General features: G+C 33.0%; 1 protein-coding gene across 6 annotated transcripts in view; it reads left to right on the plus strand.

Moving 5' to 3' along the window:
• The first annotated feature begins 1,679 nt into the window (after nt 1-1,679).
• The window catches only part of LOC117160048 (uncharacterized), a 30,422-nt gene continuing 14,416 nt past the window's right edge, over nt 1,680-17,685 (plus strand). Inside the window, exons 1-2 of one of the 6 annotated variants that reach the window (XM_033340442.2) lie at nt 1,680-1,739; nt 10,013-10,527. In XM_033340442.2, coding sequence (XP_033196333.2) covers nt 10,360-10,527 — 168 coding nt within the window. In that variant the 5' untranslated portion in view covers nt 1,680-1,739; nt 10,013-10,359. Of the gene's footprint in view, nt 1,740-6,087; nt 7,270-8,950; nt 9,264-10,012; nt 10,528-17,685 lie in introns of those variants that run through there. The other 5 variants (XM_076621337.1, XM_033340441.2, XM_076621339.1 and 2 more) reach the window with 5 other exon arrangements.

Below are 17,685 nucleotides of genomic sequence, written 5' to 3' on the forward strand. Positions count from 1 at the left end.
TATCTATGTGTATTCTATCTATCTAATCTAATACATCTATGTGTATTTGTTTACTCTTTAAGTTAGATTTCGAATTATTTACTATTAAATAATTGTTGAATTGTCAAATTGTTCTTGTTAAATAGCATAATTTTATTAAGTAATTATTTCCGTCCTAAAAAAGTACCTCAATTTTAGAGTTAATCTGAAATATGATGATTTTTGAGATATTACTTTTCAAGCAAACCAATGATATATTAGTCCGTTTAATCATTAGATTTTAATGTAAGTGAATGAAATAGAATGTGCAATGCAGAAATTTTCAAAATTACTTTATTCATAGAAATATTCAATAATGATATTTTTAAGGGTAGCCAATTCTCAAACATAATGCACTTGCAAAATTATGAATTTGTTTCTTGTTGTTCATAACCTATATTTTCTTTTATTCTCAAGAAAGCGTGTGGGGGTGTGCATTGCGTGCAAAATGGTCATATTGTACGACGATTTGCTTTGATCTCTCTTTCATTCACCGTCGTGAAGAATTTATAGGAAACAATTGTCGATTGGCTGTTATTTAATGCGGTAGTATAACGTAACGAAACACCTAGGTAGTTTTGCAACGAAATGGTAGAAATGGAATATGGCCTAGCACGAATGTAACCTTATATTCGAAGGATATCGAATGAAGTTGTATGTAGATGTGTTGTTTTTTTCCATGCCGGAACACGACATTTTGAAACATATAAGTAGAAACTGCAGTCCGTTTGATCTCTTAATCCATGGTTAATTGTTCCATGATTGAATTTTGTTGCCCCGTTTCACCTGTTTTATCTTTTCTTTCTTTTACGAGCGTGCAATCGATACGAACAATATTCTACGTTTTAATGCTGATCCAATTAACCTATCGATATAAAAATCTTTTTTATCCCAAATACAAATAAATAGTATGCATCATAAGGATTGTAAAGATTTTCTTTTCTTTATGTCACCGCGATTTTGTTATTTAAGGTATTTCCTAAGTCCTTAATCAAGATATAAATAAATTATCGTCATTTCTTCGTATACATTTTTATGCAAAATAAATACTTGCGACTAACATTCGACAAGATGCACTGTGTTACCGTTTTACGAGGCACATTTCTTGATATTTTTTGGCGCTTCATTGACGTCACCGCAAAGAAATATATTTTCGAAATAGAAAATATCTTGTTACAAATGAATCGATTATGATGCAATAAAGGTGATTGTTTCATCTTGTTTTGTAGATGAAATATCGGATAGTTAATTGATAGATATTTATAGAGGCATGTAGTTCGCCTTGAACGGGTTCTGGACCTTTCTTTCAAAAATATTGTCCAACAAAAAATTTAAAAAGGAATAAAAAAAACAAAGTCTATGCATAATATTCACAAAGAAAAATTCAATATCCAGAGATAACAGATAAATATCCCCTTAGCTATAATAGAATTTAAATCCTTTTAAGATATATCTTTTTCTTCCTCAAGACGCGTTAAGTATTAAGAAAAATAAAAGAATCATTTATTTCGGCTACAGGATAAAATAGATCTACGACTGTCGTGAAAAACGTAAAACCTGCGACAACATTCTTTTTCCCCTTGAAAATTCATTCCACATGCTGGAAATCAAACTCAACTATCGTTGCTGATTGCATCAGCATTTTCCACTTTCGTTTTTCCATAAACTGCAACCATGTGTAGTGTAGGCTTCGCGAAATCTTATCATACTAGGACAGATTGGTAAGTAATACTATTAGAAAGACTATATATAAAGGAAAAAAGGGAATCATTAAAATCACGTAATTGTTACTTGCATTATCCGTTACTATACAAATATTGGATAGCGTTGTTATAATCTTAAGCGTTAATCCTTTATATCTACCTAGTTTTACTGCGGTTATGATCATGGTTACGTGTAGAAATGATTTCAAAGTAATATTTATTTGATAAAACGTTTTGCTCAGATACATTAATTTTCGTAACGAAACTATGAAAAGATAGAATTACGCTTCTTTGTGCTCTCGAGAAAAAGCTTCTTACGTGTATTTCCGGTGAGAAGAACATCATCTACTGCTTACGCGAGGTTGATTTATTAAATTTCTATAAACTTATAACTTATAATATTTGACAGGGTTTGAATTAAAGGTAATCAAAAAATTGTATTTTCTTCACGTTGTACGTGAAAAATAGTTCGAAGGGAAACAAGCATGGTTTGACATGTAGTCGTGTATGTGTTGTGCTAGATATCGCGATTTTCAAGGTTTGAGTAATAAAATCGATGGATGTTGATCTTGACGTTTACCAGTTATAAAATTCTGTGTTAAAAGAACGTTCGAAAACTCGTTTGAATTTCAGTTATAACCAACAGTAATCTTTTAGGGAATTTATTTTGGTGATTTTTTCTCACTACTTTCCTTCGTTTCATCTGTTTTCGTTTCCTGTGTAGACTTTCCTTCTTCCTTCTTATCGTCTTTTGATTCTTTCACTTTTCCCTTTTTCTTTGGTTTTTTAGTCATTTTGGGTTTATCGATAGGAGGAACTACTTTCGATTTTCTACGAATTACCTTTAATAACAATTATACAAAGGCGTTTTTATAGGTGTAATAATTGATATCGTGTTGAGGTATTTTTCATTAAATGGATGAAAAATTTAATAACATGGTTATTATGTTATATTTTCTTTTACCATGCGTTGCAATAACTGTTTAGTTGTTATTTTTGTTCTGCACCTTTTGTCCCATATTTCCTTTTCTTGCCACCAGATTCGCTGATATTCATTCGTTAACAATTGTTCTATACAAGGACGTTTTTCCCTGCGATATTACAGAAAATATGCCTTGATTATTTATTCAAGTATTAAGAGCGTCCCAATTTAATAAGGAATTTAATAACTGATCAATTACTAATAATCATTAAATTAAATTTCAATTTAATTGAATAACGTACTTTTCGTAAGACGGGGTAAATACTTTAGACGATGTGAATTGGGAAGAAACGATATTATCTGGAATTTTGCAAGGAATCACGGGTGACCACGTCTTCACCTTTATATCTCCAAACATACTCATTATTCCGAGATAAAAAATTTGATTTTCAAGTTTAAACCTGATGATAATACAAACTTCTTTCCATTAACCTTTGAATAAATAATTAAAAACGAAACGCGATGAAACGACAAACTGTTGAAAAAAAATTATGCGAAACAAACGAATGTTGCACAAATATGAAAAACTTGAGCTGGAAGTTAAAATATCATCGAACTAAAATATCGATACTACGATAGAGGTGAATTTTACCGCGGACTTTATAATGTTTAATTTTTCCCTGTAGTTCAATATGTATTTATCCGTGGAAGAAATAAAATTGACAAGCAAAAAAATATTTCAGTATTTGTAGAAACTTTTTCTATTATCTATTATTTATATATTTCTATTATGTATTGTATAAAAGATTTTTTATGACGCACGATGATATTTTTATTGCGACCATACTAATCGCAGAGGTCCCAAAATTATTTAAATAGTCGATTATTAATCATGTTAATAAACCTCATATACTTTTTTTAGTGGCATCGCCTACTATATAATGTACTAATTTTTTATTAATTGTATGTTTGTAAATAAACGTTTTATAATTTTCACACATATTTCCAGATTGATTTCAAATCCTATCGCTATAATTGATAGCGACAATGTCAATGAAATGTCGAAATGTTTTTTATAATACATATAATATGTTCATAGAAATTTTCTATACTAACTATTCACATATTTTTGTGAGTCACTCACACACTGTACGTAATGAAAATAATCTTCTTTTTATTATCTTTTAATTACATAATTATAGAAATTTTTGTATTATAGTTAAGGGATAATCCGATTAACGGCATCAAATTATAACGAATGTTACTCTTATCGAATGTTATGAGTGCAATGAGTTTTATCAGAAGATAACTTATCAAGATTATTAAAACGAGTTGATATATTTTTACGGAAGAAATGAGATCGATAAATTACAGTACGTGTCGCTACACCTTGTCACGTGCCACGTACAATTAGAATGTCACAGATTTCAATAAGAATAACAGTATAAGGGAACATTACGATAAATTAGAATTTCAACGATTCAATGTGAATATCAACGGACAAGGCTAATAATGGGTGAAACGGGAACCGATATAATATTGTGTTTACTCGATAATCAACCTGGAAAACGTTTCTGACTCGTGCTAATAAGTTCAGCATTAGCATCAAGCGAACATGTGTCCCACAAACCTTAACTACACAGGTTTGAATTGCAATTATCGACCTGTATAAAGTAGAGAGTCATTTGTTTCTCTATCGAGTTAATTAATATGTGTCGTGTCTAAATATTTCTTTATAGAGTAGACAGGATATTTCATCGACTGAATTAATATTTTAGTATTTTAGAAATAGTATTTCAGTGTTAATTTTTGCGTACGATTCTTTCTATTTCGATTGCGAGTAATTATGATAGGGCCTATCGAACGTGTAGAGAGTTGACTTCTTCTGAGATCACAGCAAGCAAATTATACCTACAGTAACCTAATTAAATATATGCGTAATCCTAAGGTTTTACGTGCAACATACATTTCTTTTTGTAGCACCGAAATTTTTTAGCTTCAATGGTACTAATTAAAACTGATCAATTGGATAATCGTCCAATGATTGTATCAAAATCTTAATTCAAAAAGGGATCTGATGATAAGACGATTCGTGGTTTGGTCGATTCCTTTCTCACCGATGGAAAACATAAAAGAAAGCGGACGTTGTCCTATTCTCTTAATTATCACGACCGTGATAAGGTATTTTCTAAAACAAACGCGAATTGCGGAGTATGACGTTGTCGCTTTCACTCTAAATCCATCGCCCTACGCATCTGCCAGGCGAGGATCGTAAATTTAATTAGTACGTTAACTTTATCTCCGGCCGTTTAACAATTCCTTGATATCCCAACGAACTCATCAGTATTTCTCGATGCAAAGTAGCAATCAAATCTTATCTGAAATAGAATCGTTCTCAACGAAACACGAATGAATAGATTCCCACTTTCTTTTATGGATAAAATGTCAAGAAATTACATCGACAGATGTAGACAGATAAAATTACCGTTAAAAGCGTTTTAGTGTCGAAAATAATAGTTACTGTTCAGAATTTATAACTTTTTAAATTGCACGTTGGTCTCATATAAAACTATGACTATGTGTAATTTGCATCATTATTTAACATTTAATCCTCTATTGGTATTTTGCTTTTCGGGAACCTCGAACGACACTCGACTGTCCAAAATTCTGAAGGAAATTAAAATACGTTTGGATGTCTACAATAGTTCAGTATTACAATAGATATTTAAGAAAAGGTTTAAGAAGCTTTACTCTTGCAATTATTTTCTTATATAACAAGAAGACGAAGTTTTAGGGATTTATACGCGTGAGCTGAAACTCAAAATAAACTCATGCTTTCTAAACGAACTTTTAAAAATTATATTTATTTAAGGTATACGAGTCTCAGAAATTGTTATGTACATACAATAAGATCTTCTTACTGTTCAGAATCCAGCTCGTATCTTCTTGTCGCACTTGTCTTATTGTAAGCAATATACATATGTCAGTGCATAGTTTTTTTTAGAAAGTAAAGGCGAGTGTGTCATTTATTTATTTATATGGAAGTTATCTAAATAAATGAAATTTATATATATGAAACACGTTGCTGTAAAGGATTTCATAAAAGATTTCGGTGTGACATCACAGAGGAATTAATTTCCTACAACATGTTACGATATCTCTTTTTCGATTATTCGTTTAAAAAAAAAATATATAATCGAACTCGGAGAATAAAATATCAATCAGCCAAATGAAATATTTCAGCGAGAAAGCAAGGTTATACAATTAGTACAACGATGTCATTTCATCTAATCATCAATTCGAAAATTCGAATGTCCACGTTGGTGGTCGGTGGCTTGTGGTAGCACGATGGGAAACGCAAGTATACCTATACTTCAAGGAGGGAGTAGAGCACCGATATGGGAGGAGTTCCTTCGAGTTCTCTCTCCGTTGAGAGACTGCAAGGAGCAGAGGTGGCCTCTGCTCACCTGAGGATTTCAGGTGGCAGTCGCCCTGCTGAGTTGTTCAGCGACGGGTATCTCGTAAACACTCTGTGATCCACAGAATTGCCGCGAGTTCTCAGTTGAGTTCTCGTTCCATTCTGCATAACAATTTTATCATGCCGGATTCTTGCGTTCGTTCTAATAAGTACGATACTGAATCATTCGAGGTACACGCGTTTTTCACGGTTAGTTTCACCTATTATCGATGATTTCCACTTGATAGCTTCTAACTCTTTTGGAAGCATTATTTGTCCACTTCCTTTCGAAGCACATCATTGTCTAGCAGCAAAATCATTCGTTGATATTTCTATTTTGAACGTTCCACCGTAACGATTATCTAGTCGGACTATAAGGGATCATTTAGGCGAGATATTAAGAAAATATTGGAAATGATCGATCGAGTAATTCGTTCGATAATTCACCTAATTCGCTAACCGTAGCTGTTGAAATTTGGACGTAAAAAAATTACATGCGGATACGAAACACGATGTTTATATCGAGTCAAAAGAAAGTGAACCACTTCGAGAAAGAGTGATTTATCACGCGACAGAGAATTATATCTTATATTCGATTGAGAAGTCTGTTCGTACAATCTTAATAAGGTAATTCGTGTTCAGTAACGCGCGTTGATTAGGTTTTACACTTTAACGGACTCGCCAAACCTCTTTCGATTGTCGAAATGTCAGATTGGCACGCATCTTTGTGCACGTTGAAGTTCAAACGAATGTCCGTCGTTTATATCTTATCGTTGGTGTAAAATTATGGTTGAATTGAACAAAGTGGCTAATAAAATTAAATAAACTAAAAAGTAACGTGTTTTTAGTGCGAAGCCGGTGAAGTGCGGGAAATAATAAATCGTTGATTAAATCGACAAATATGTTTCAATGTGCAACAAAATCGTAATAACCTTGAGACAAGTGTGTATAATAAATTTTCAAGCATCGGCAAACTATTGTATCCTGAATAAAATAGTGCAGCGAGAAATAAACAAAAAAAAACGAGGTTGTATTGTGTGCAAAAAAACTCTGGGCGAAATTCACGAGTTAATGGAGTATTTCACAAAGTCCTCGTAAAAATCGATTTATTTTTGCAATGATACCGTAATAAACGATGATATCGTGAACATGGATCAAAGGACGTCGAGGTATTGGTTGATACGCACAAATCCGTGATAATTAAATCGACGTTTATACAAATTCGTATTTTTATGAACATAATTAAAGGAAGAAAATGTAGAATGTGATTTGTTTCATCTTTTAAGTACCAGGTGAAAGCTACAGATTCAAAACACGATAAGTTTTTTATAGGAGAGCAATTTTAAAATTCGATATTTTGTCAGCCAATAAGACATCAAAAGTACCTTTACATTTGGTTAAAAACATTTAATTTAAAAAGTAATTCGTAAATTATAACTGATATATCGTTGTTCAAAATTATTCTCTGTCAGCTTTTTTAACCCTGTCTTTTTTCTTAGCCATTTTCGATTCAATTGTATTTTTCTGATATTAGAAAATATTTAAGTGCAAAAGAAATTGTTATTGACGTATATGTTCCCTCGTTTCAATCTTAAGACAAACATTTTTTTAAAACATGCAAGATCCTGTTTTGTCCCTTAAAACGAAAAATTCAACGATTGCAAAAGGGTTAACAGATGTAACAAAGAAACGTTAATAATCATTTCCTGTTCTTTATCAAAAGACAAGGTGTCGTGTTATACTAATCTGAGTTATGTTTCGGGTGTAGTAGGACATTCGTTCTAACTTATCTCTCTATCGTTAAAAATTTGCATTATCCATGTATCTACCTGAAAATCGTGTAGTGTGTCAAAACTATTTCGCCGTATCTAACGAGTAAAACGCAGACCGTTATTTCGATAAGAAAATCAGCAATAATTTCTCAGGTTATTATCGAATATCGAAGTTTATTAACATACTAATGTATCATTCATGAATGATTGATTTTTCGAATTTTTTAGGTCGTTCAAATATGTAGATGATTTACCATGAAACTGAACGATTTTAATTTGTACAGTGAAATCTAGCCATCTCAAAACATTTGATATTTATTGCATTTGATAGTAATATTTGCAAAGAATGAAGATGAATTGCTCTGTATCTATGTTATTCTCAAAAGTTCTGTATCGCGTATGCAAAATATGTATATTTCCCATAAATTCGAAATTACAAAATCGTATTTCCACAAAGTGTATTCGATAGATTTTTTCAATTTTCTGGATTAAACAAACGTGAAAGGTACCGATATGAACCGGCACTGTTATCGCGATAATAATTAAACAAAATATCAAGGCTAGCGGATCATTCTTCTAAATCACTCGGCAATGACAAGCAACTCGAATCGTCTATAAATCTGTCTCTCGATACCGTTCATTTGACAGGCGAGCATTTGTTTATTCCTATGCGATGGCAAACGCAGCAGTTGGCTGGATATTAAAACGAGAATCCAAAACTAAAGTAATCCAAAGGTTAAAAAATTTAACAATTTGAAAGTTAAGAGTCTTAGGTTCCCAGAGTCTGCAAGTTCAGGAATTTATATCTATAAATGTAAAAATCTGAGAATCTAAAAATCGTCAGATTCATAACATAAGGACCCGCGAGCCCAAAAATTGTAATACTCAAAAGTTTGAAAATGCAGTCTAAAAATTCGATGATTCTTCGATGCAAAAGTCCCCAGAATATCAACACGCGAAAGTTTCAAAATTCAACAAGTCTATGAACTTAAGAGTCTACAAATTTCTAGCCCCGATAGTTCAGTAATTGAAAAACCCAAGAATAAAAAGGTGCAAAAATTCGGATGTTCAAAAATTTAAGACAACTTCTCATTCTCTTCGTTAACTGAAAAGAAATCAATATTTTCATACTACGAGTTAGCAGTAAATAGATAAGAGTTGTTCTTAACACTGAGCTGTTTATATGATGGATGTAAGTAGCACGTTCATCTTAATGTTACGATATTAATGGTACAAGCGTATTTTTATTTACAATCGATAAACGCGTTCAAAATGGTTGCAGCGGTACTGGAATCGCAAGCAGCTCGAGCAACTTCGTTCAATCACACGTATGACAATGACAAGCCGTTCAACGTGCTGCACGCTTCGCTCGGGGTGTTATCTTATATAGGGTATCAATTCCATAGCCACAAAGTAATTTCACAGTACAGTAGCATGAACCGTGGTCCACGCAAAACCGCTAGCTTAATAAGCTGTAATAAAGGAGCTCGTCAATTTCTGCTGTTATAATACGAGGCGATACATCGCACTTCTAAAATCACTGGACAATTTGTTTCTTTGTACGTGGATAACAGCTTTTAGACGAGTGACATATTTATTGTCATCTGTGATATGTACAGGATCTGCCAAAGATAGATGTGCATATTTTTAAACTCCATTTCTTTGCTGAACGATATAATAAATCTTGAAATTGAAGTTCTTGTTTCAGATATATACTTGGATCTTAAAATACTTCCTTTTGTTAGATATCGAATTAAATGGAATGTATTTTCAATTTTACTTTCCTATGTTAAAAATAAAATTGGACGGGAGATGCCGATGTCCTTGAATTTCTCGTCTTTAAATTGTATAGAATAGTTTTCGATAGGTTTCCAAAAATAGAATCTAAATTCGGTAAGAGAACAATTTTCTAAAATCGATAGCGACAGATATTTTGCAGAAAGTTTCGAAGATAAGAGATCGGTCGAAAGTTCAAGAAAAAGAGGCAGACTGTTAACTCCTTAGAAAGTTCCTGTATGAAAAATGATGCACGAGTAAAAAGTTACACGGAGAAAGATAAACTTGACGAAAGCTGCTAGATAATCGAATTACTTCGGAAGCTTCATCTACAAGTTTTAGAATTCTTCTGTTTCTCTTGTAGCTACGCTGGCTACGTTGGACATCGATGGTTGGAATTGTCTCTATGATAATTCATTTCTATTTATAACGAAACACCGAGGGACTCTGATAAGCTAGCGCCGATCCGTTTTCATCATGTGGACACGTGTTTTATGGAAATCAGTGTACTTGAATGCAACACGCATGTATAAATCCGACGAAATGAAATCGGGCCTTGACTGATGTGTATAACTATTTAAACGAAGGACATATTTGGCAAATAAAGCGTGATATTATGAAGAGAAGTTGAAACACGTGGTGATTCTTCGAACTGGTTTATAGCGACTGAAGAGTACTGCAAATAGTGTGTCATCGCTATCAAGTTGGAGCATGATGGGAGAGGTGATCAGGGTTTCTGGGAGGGCACCGGATGTCGGGGAATTCCTCAAGGAGGCGATGCTGTCCCAAAGGTTCGCCGATGTAGCTCTCTGTTGTACTGGCGGACAAAGATTTCTGGCGCATCGTTTGGTTCTCTCTGCGGCCAGCCCTTATTTGCAGGTTGGTGCTCTGTTTTTTATCCTTTGCAAATTTACCAGGTAAATGGAATGGTTACTTTTACGCAAAATGGACATTTATAACGATGGCAGAAAAAAATTAAACTAAGTATTAAATTAAGTATTTGTGTGCATCGGTTTACTTTTGTACAATGAGTTACAAAAGAATATTTATACTCTCGCAATTGTTAAATTTCAATAATAAAATGTTTTCATCTTACGACTTACTGTATAGATGAGAAAATCCACCGATCGAAACACGCAAAAGTGTAACGTCCTATTTTAAATTATTTAATTTCGACCTCTAACGAGTCGTTTTTTAATTTGCAATCGTTAAATACCGCAAAATATCGCGAATCTCAGTTGTTTGGGACCTTAAGTCAGGGACTTGGACGTTAATTTAGTTTGATGATTTAAAATGATCATTTTAAAATTTTGTAAATCTATGAAAAATTAAGAGGAGTGAATGAATATTACTTTCTTTATTATTGCCAATTTGAAAAAAATTACGATTAAGTTTTCGTCCCGCACTGGTTTATTAATTAAAATACTTGGTCGTGTATGCCTTTATTTTGGGCATACGTATGAAATACAGGATAAAAATAGAAAATCTATTCAGGCCTTGTTTTATAAAAGTTTTTGTTTCACGATAATTTGATGCTAATAAGCGACTACATAGTAGCACCATCTAGTCACATTAAATTCATTCGTAATAAGAAACATCAATCATTCGTATACGTGTGTACAATCGTGTGCCAACCGTTAAAAAACGAAGAAAGAAACGCGTATACGTAATACTACCGATCGAAGAAAATATGACATATGACTTCCTGTTGTCCGTGCATCAAACAGTGAAAATATCATTCCAAATATGTCGTTACAACCGAGTACGTATTTACAATGTAACTAATAGAAGCAAATCGACCATAACGTGAGTTAATTTCTGTTTAAAGATATTTAAGAAACGTGCCAATCATTAATCATAATACATCCCAATTCGATAATAATAAACGAGTAGATACGAATAGAGGATAGTGAATGAAGGTAAATAGCGAAAGCGAATTAAAATTAATTTTTTCCCATCATCTTACCAATTAAAAAATTTCTTTTCATTTGATTAATAATGATTTGACTTCTACTGTATTTTTCCTGCCACTACCATTCATTTAAACGCCTCAAATGGTCTAATATTCGAAAGACAGAATTTAAGGCATTTGCGTTTAACCATCGTTAAAATTACAGAGTACGAGATCAGCGATTAGTTGACGAGATTATCGATGCAACAAAACGTGTAGAACGCAATAAACTAGATTGCGGATGACATTAAAAAGCATATCACATTTATTCTCGTAAAACGTGTAGAATCGATAGTGAGTTTTTAGTATGCTGCATATTATTTCCGTTACAATTTGTATTCCACGAAAAACGACAAATACACCACGCTTTTTAATAATCTTTTAATTATATAACAACTTTCTACTTAAGTTTTATTTCTTTTATTGCATTTTACGAAATTGTGCATTTGCGTAGACATCCTCGTTCTATTGATAACATATGTTTTTCACAGTAGAGAGGAGCCGACAATTAGCCGATAGAAATGCTAGAAAATAGAAAATGAGTGTTGCCAGGTGTTTTATCAAAAAGATACAGATTGATTATAAACCAGTTCGTCCGAATGCGATTCCATTATTACTGTATGTGTACGTATTTTTGCAACGACTGAAGAATAATTAATAAAACGATATCTAAACACGATATAGGCGACCAGAAAATCTATAGAACGCTTATTAATCAAACGTTAAGCAGAAGATAATTAACAAGCATTTGGATGTTAACAAGACCAGATAAAACAATTGAATTACGACGGGATAAAATCGATTTATTTGTACGTCATAAATATGAAGATTACAGTTCCTATCGTATTAATTTAACGAGCACGCATTAAAATAATTGCCTCGATAAGTGGCGATTCGAAACATAGATAGAAACTAATTTCCGTGGTGGAAAAGCTAATCCATCTATCACTTTTCGTATTACCGCGATATTAAGTGATTTTAATATAGTAAAATCGAGTTGAAATTGAAGGATGGATGATATCGCGCTATTAAATTTTAATACCAATGTATACCAACGCTTCTGGGCATAATTAAATCAATATATTAGCTTATTATAAATTGCTATCCTTTTCTTTAAAGTTTAAATTATATTTAATAAATCTTCAATGACAGATTTATTTCATTTCCTATAATAATACAAGAAGTGTTACAGAAATTTCGATCGCTTCGTTTTTCTTTCTCAATATCTTGTATTTCATCGAACTTTAATCTATCTATGTCACGTTACATAATCCCCATAGCTCTATTCCACATGTTTGTAAAGTTTCTCCTCGTCGACGGAGGTACAATTTTCTGGTAATCGTTTTCAGTCCGATTGCTCGCCGGTAAACGCCAGAGGACGTGCCTTAAAAATTACATCTTGCAAATCTCGACTGTGAAAGGTTCCCGACGCACGCGCGATACCATTTCGTCTCGTTTTTCTTTTCTTTTATTTCATTTTCTTTTTCTTTTCTCTTCGACGTAAAAACACGCCCTCGTGATAACGAATATCGTTGTCTGGACGCCGCTAATTTCGAATTTCACGTTTAACCGGTCGATAATGAATACTATTTACGGAATCTGTTTTCTTCCATTACCATCTTTGTCGTCCGACTGATTGCCATATTACACACCTTGTTACGACTTCTGTTACGTCGATGACAAACCTTAGATAATTAAACATTTCGTTTTACACTAGATTTGAAGTTTTCTCCACGCCGCTATGGACACCGTTCAATGTCACGCTTCCTGACTCGATCCATTTCCAGACAGGCAACGCCAAAATCTGCTGGAACGTGTTTCACGTTTGAAATAATTGACCAGACGGTATGGGAACGTGGCGGGATTGGTGACAGTTTAGATGGAATCTAATGCACAGCTGCATGGACAGCAAGTTATTTCGCAATCAACAACGAGGAAAACGATGTTACTTAATTTATAAAAGACTACACGATTCTTCTCGTCTCTTATCGATCTCTTATCGTCTTTTCATCAAGATGGATGTTAAAAAAAAAAGAAAACGAGAATAATTCTGTCGTTAACGTTTGACATTAATATTAGAAATTTTGATATGAAATAAGCGAAGTACTCGTTTGATTTAAGAAGCTTATTTCAATCGTGAAGAACCTTTATTTTAAACTACGAGTAATGAGTACTCATAATTTCCATCAGTTAATTGCAGTGTAACGTTTTGAGGTATGTCTTGAAAGAAATAACTCGATGACATTTATAGGCGTGCGCTCATGTTGAAAATACGGCTCGATATTCGTGGGTCAGCGCACCCTAATGATTTCATTTACCGTTTCGGTCTCCTGAAAAGAGCACGAGAGAGCTTCTAGCACGTAGGACGCACTGTATGCGTTATGCGAGTTGATGCATGCTAAACGCCGTCGCTTGATCCTCCAGATAGAAGCTTACAGGACCATTAAAATACTTGCACGCAGCTATTTTATAGCAGTTGATTCACTATATTCCCAAGATAGTACAACGTTCTCGCCTCTATTGTGGATTGTCATAAACAACTTTTACGTACACGTGTGTGTTTTCGCTTGAAAAGAATGACGATGCCTCGCGTACGTAGCATACCGCTCTAATTTTATGTACAATCTTTTGTGAATATTAGATGAACTTGATCTTTTCGTAACTATGACTTATGATAAATATATACACCTTATACACGAATTGAGATCACTAGACTCGTTGTTCAAATTTATACCACATACATATTCCACTGTTAAGAGGTCCATTTCTAAGATTTTCAAATTTCCTTTTGGAATATACACTTATTTAGTTATTTATTTTGAGACTATTATGTTCATTTTACCCTTCTTTCTTCTTCAGTCTCATTCTTTCTATTCTTTCTTCCTTTTACATTTCTACTCCACCTTTACTCTCTCCTTAAAAGATGTAAAAATTTCTTATGTTCACAGAAGCACAATGTGTATTTACGCTTCTTCACTAGAAATATTTCTTACAATATAATATTCACGTCTAACAAAGTATCGGGGTATTTCTTCTCTATCAATTTGTCAACGGCGAAATTCGTGAATATATATTCTCGCAAATTCAAATTGATTTACACTGCTCCCATTAGAGAAGAAGGACAAGAAGTTACAAATTTTTATCCAAGCACGTAGTCGCATAGATATGTTAATCACATCATATTTTAAATAAAGAACAGCTGTAGTTTTCATGAAATTTATTTTTTTTCGCAAAGATATATAAACACAAATACTTGCTTGAAAATCAATGAAAGGTAAAGAAATAATTGGAGATAAATAATATAGCTGTCTTAGATTCGACAAATCGACTTGCTTGTAATTCGTCAGGCGTGAATTAGTAATTGATTTTTCAATCGTCGAAAATATCGATGCGTTAGAATGCGTGAGTTTATCTTCGATTGGGGCCGAAAATTTAAAATTAAAATCAGATGGCCGTGCCAGGTGGTCGCTTAACGTCCCGTACAACTAATGGCGTTTGTGCAAAGCATCTTAACGGTATATATTGTAATACGTGACATGAATTCGTGACAAAATGTTCTTCTATTAGAGTAGCATGTGTCCAAGTATACATTTCGATTTTTATGTAAATTACCGCCTATCCGTTTGATAAGACGATGCTAAACGACTATATGAGTTTTGTATAAAAATAAAAATAAAATAAAAATAAAAATAAAAATAAAAATAAAAATAGAAATAAAAATAAAAAAAAAAAATAAAAATAGATGTTACACACTGACAGGAGAATACTTGCTGCGTCGAATATCTAAATCACCATTCCCTAAAGATATGCTCGTATTTCTAAGTTTTCGTATTTGTTTGTATGTAATCGTCCGTTACACCATTTTCTACCGAAGAGGTGCTTTCTAAAAAGAACAAACATTCGCTGCGGAATTCCGTAAAACTCGAGTGATTAAGTAACAAACTGAAAGTAAAACAATTTAATTTCTTATTAGGTATATAAAAATAGTTCGTAAATATTATTATGTAAAATTGTGATTGATTTCTAATCGTAACGACCGCGATGCGACGACGCGACGTCGGCAATTAGGTACTTTATAATAAATCTTGCCTCGATTTTCAGGTCTCATATTTTTTATGTACTATGCTAATATACAACTGCATTCAGTACAATAATTTATCATAGAAGAGCACTTAAGATTAAGCGCGGATAATAAAATGATCCAGAAACTGCACTTTGCTACATGTAGCAAATATACTTTCAACTGGTTAACTCGACGACTATTAAGATGAATATACGAGATTATGTTATTACATTCTCCCGGCCTTACTCGTATCATTTTTTAATAACAAAGTCATCGATCTGAATTTGATCTGAAATTCCGCGCTGTTTTCGACGCTTCTCTTTTAAAGGAGAACGTAATCGTACGTGTTCTACGTGTGTATCGTACGTATCTCGTATTTGAGATTCAAATTACTTGTTTTTGGGCTCGGGAATATTTATCGCAAATCACGACTGTTTAAAATCTAAATTATTCTATAGCTTTTTAAACTTTAATATATTAGATTGTCCGAGAAATGGCTTTCTTTTACAGACACGTCTTTTGCAACAACGCATCTTTATACAAACATCAAACCTAATCTGTCGAACGTTGTGATCTTTATTTCGATAGAACAAAAAAGGGATCATACGTAATTCGATAAAATAATATAAAACGGAAAATGTTGTGCACCCATTATTTCCTTATAAAACGAAAGAAACTTTTCGGACGACCTAATATTACGAACAGACGTTAAAATATTTCAATTCTTTCATTTAGTAAAAGATACTATTATTTTTCGTTACCGTTTTGTAGATACTTTTTATACTATCGAAATAATATTGAATCTGTCGTATTATTATTGTAGTGTATTAACAAAAAGTTAAGTATAGCAAACGATACATAATATCCATATTTATCTACGGGATTTTGTTAGAAATTTCCGAACATTTATGAGTTTATGCAATAATGTGTTCTAATATTTAAAATGATTCAGATTTATCTATTAGAATTTCCCTTGATTTCGCCTGTACCACGAAGTTAAATTCACGGTATACTGTATAAACTACAAGCACTGTCAAGATTTCTTATGACAATAGTATTACGAATAGGTTCAATTTCCTTTCTAATGTTGCACACTTATTAGTAAAATAAACGTGGTTGGTACTTTGCTATGTTCAAAGAGTATTCTTAATTGTTTCTAGTAATAATTATCCACAAATCAAACATCTCAGACCCACACGGTTGGAAACGCTAATCTTGAAGATTCTTCTTCTTCTTCTACTTCTTCTCGAAGATACATATCTCTATCTGTATATCGTGCTTGAAACATTGTTACAATATAGATAACGCAACGATAAGGTTTATGATTGTGCATTTCATTAAATCGCCTACACAGCAACCTCGGTTTGTTACACACGAAAGAAAGTATCTGATCTGAACGTGACAAGTCTATAACGTGTAAGTACTTAAGTACCAAGTACTAATCCTCGGTAATTATTTAGAAAGCTGCCGCCATTGATGATTCCTTAATAAATACGTTGTTGGCTGCGTGATTCTACACAGCTTTTCCTATACATGTAACCGCCGCTCGGTCTTAGTTTCTGAGATATTTGCAAAAGACCGTCGGTACCATTACAATGAATTCTGCCTATAATTGTGCGTGCGTGACCATAGTATACCTTAACATTGATTGTCGGCCAGATAAAATAACCTTAACACGAACGGTTGACCTAAACCTAATTTTTTTCTTCTGTTTATATTTTAGCCCATATTAACGCACAACGCTGTCACGGACGTACAATTATTGGCAGAATTTGCTATAGTGGTAGCGACAGTTTTTTACAAATATGTCGAAAACTAAAATAGTTCGGCGATAATACTATCGATTTCTATAGCATATTAAAAAGTCATCGAAATACAAAAAGATTGCAGCTTTCTAAGTAATTACCTTATTCTGTACGGTGAACAGACAGAGAATCTCATCGAAAGAGCTGGTTTAATCTAATCGAAAGTGGAGCAATGTCATGAATAAAATCTACATTCCTGGATCTGTTGATATCCAGTT

This window comes from Bombus vancouverensis, chromosome 9, assembly GCF_051014615.1.
Source record: "Bombus vancouverensis nearcticus chromosome 9, iyBomVanc1_principal, whole genome shotgun sequence".
NCBI classification, from domain to species: domain Eukaryota; kingdom Metazoa; phylum Arthropoda; class Insecta; order Hymenoptera; family Apidae; genus Bombus; species Bombus vancouverensis.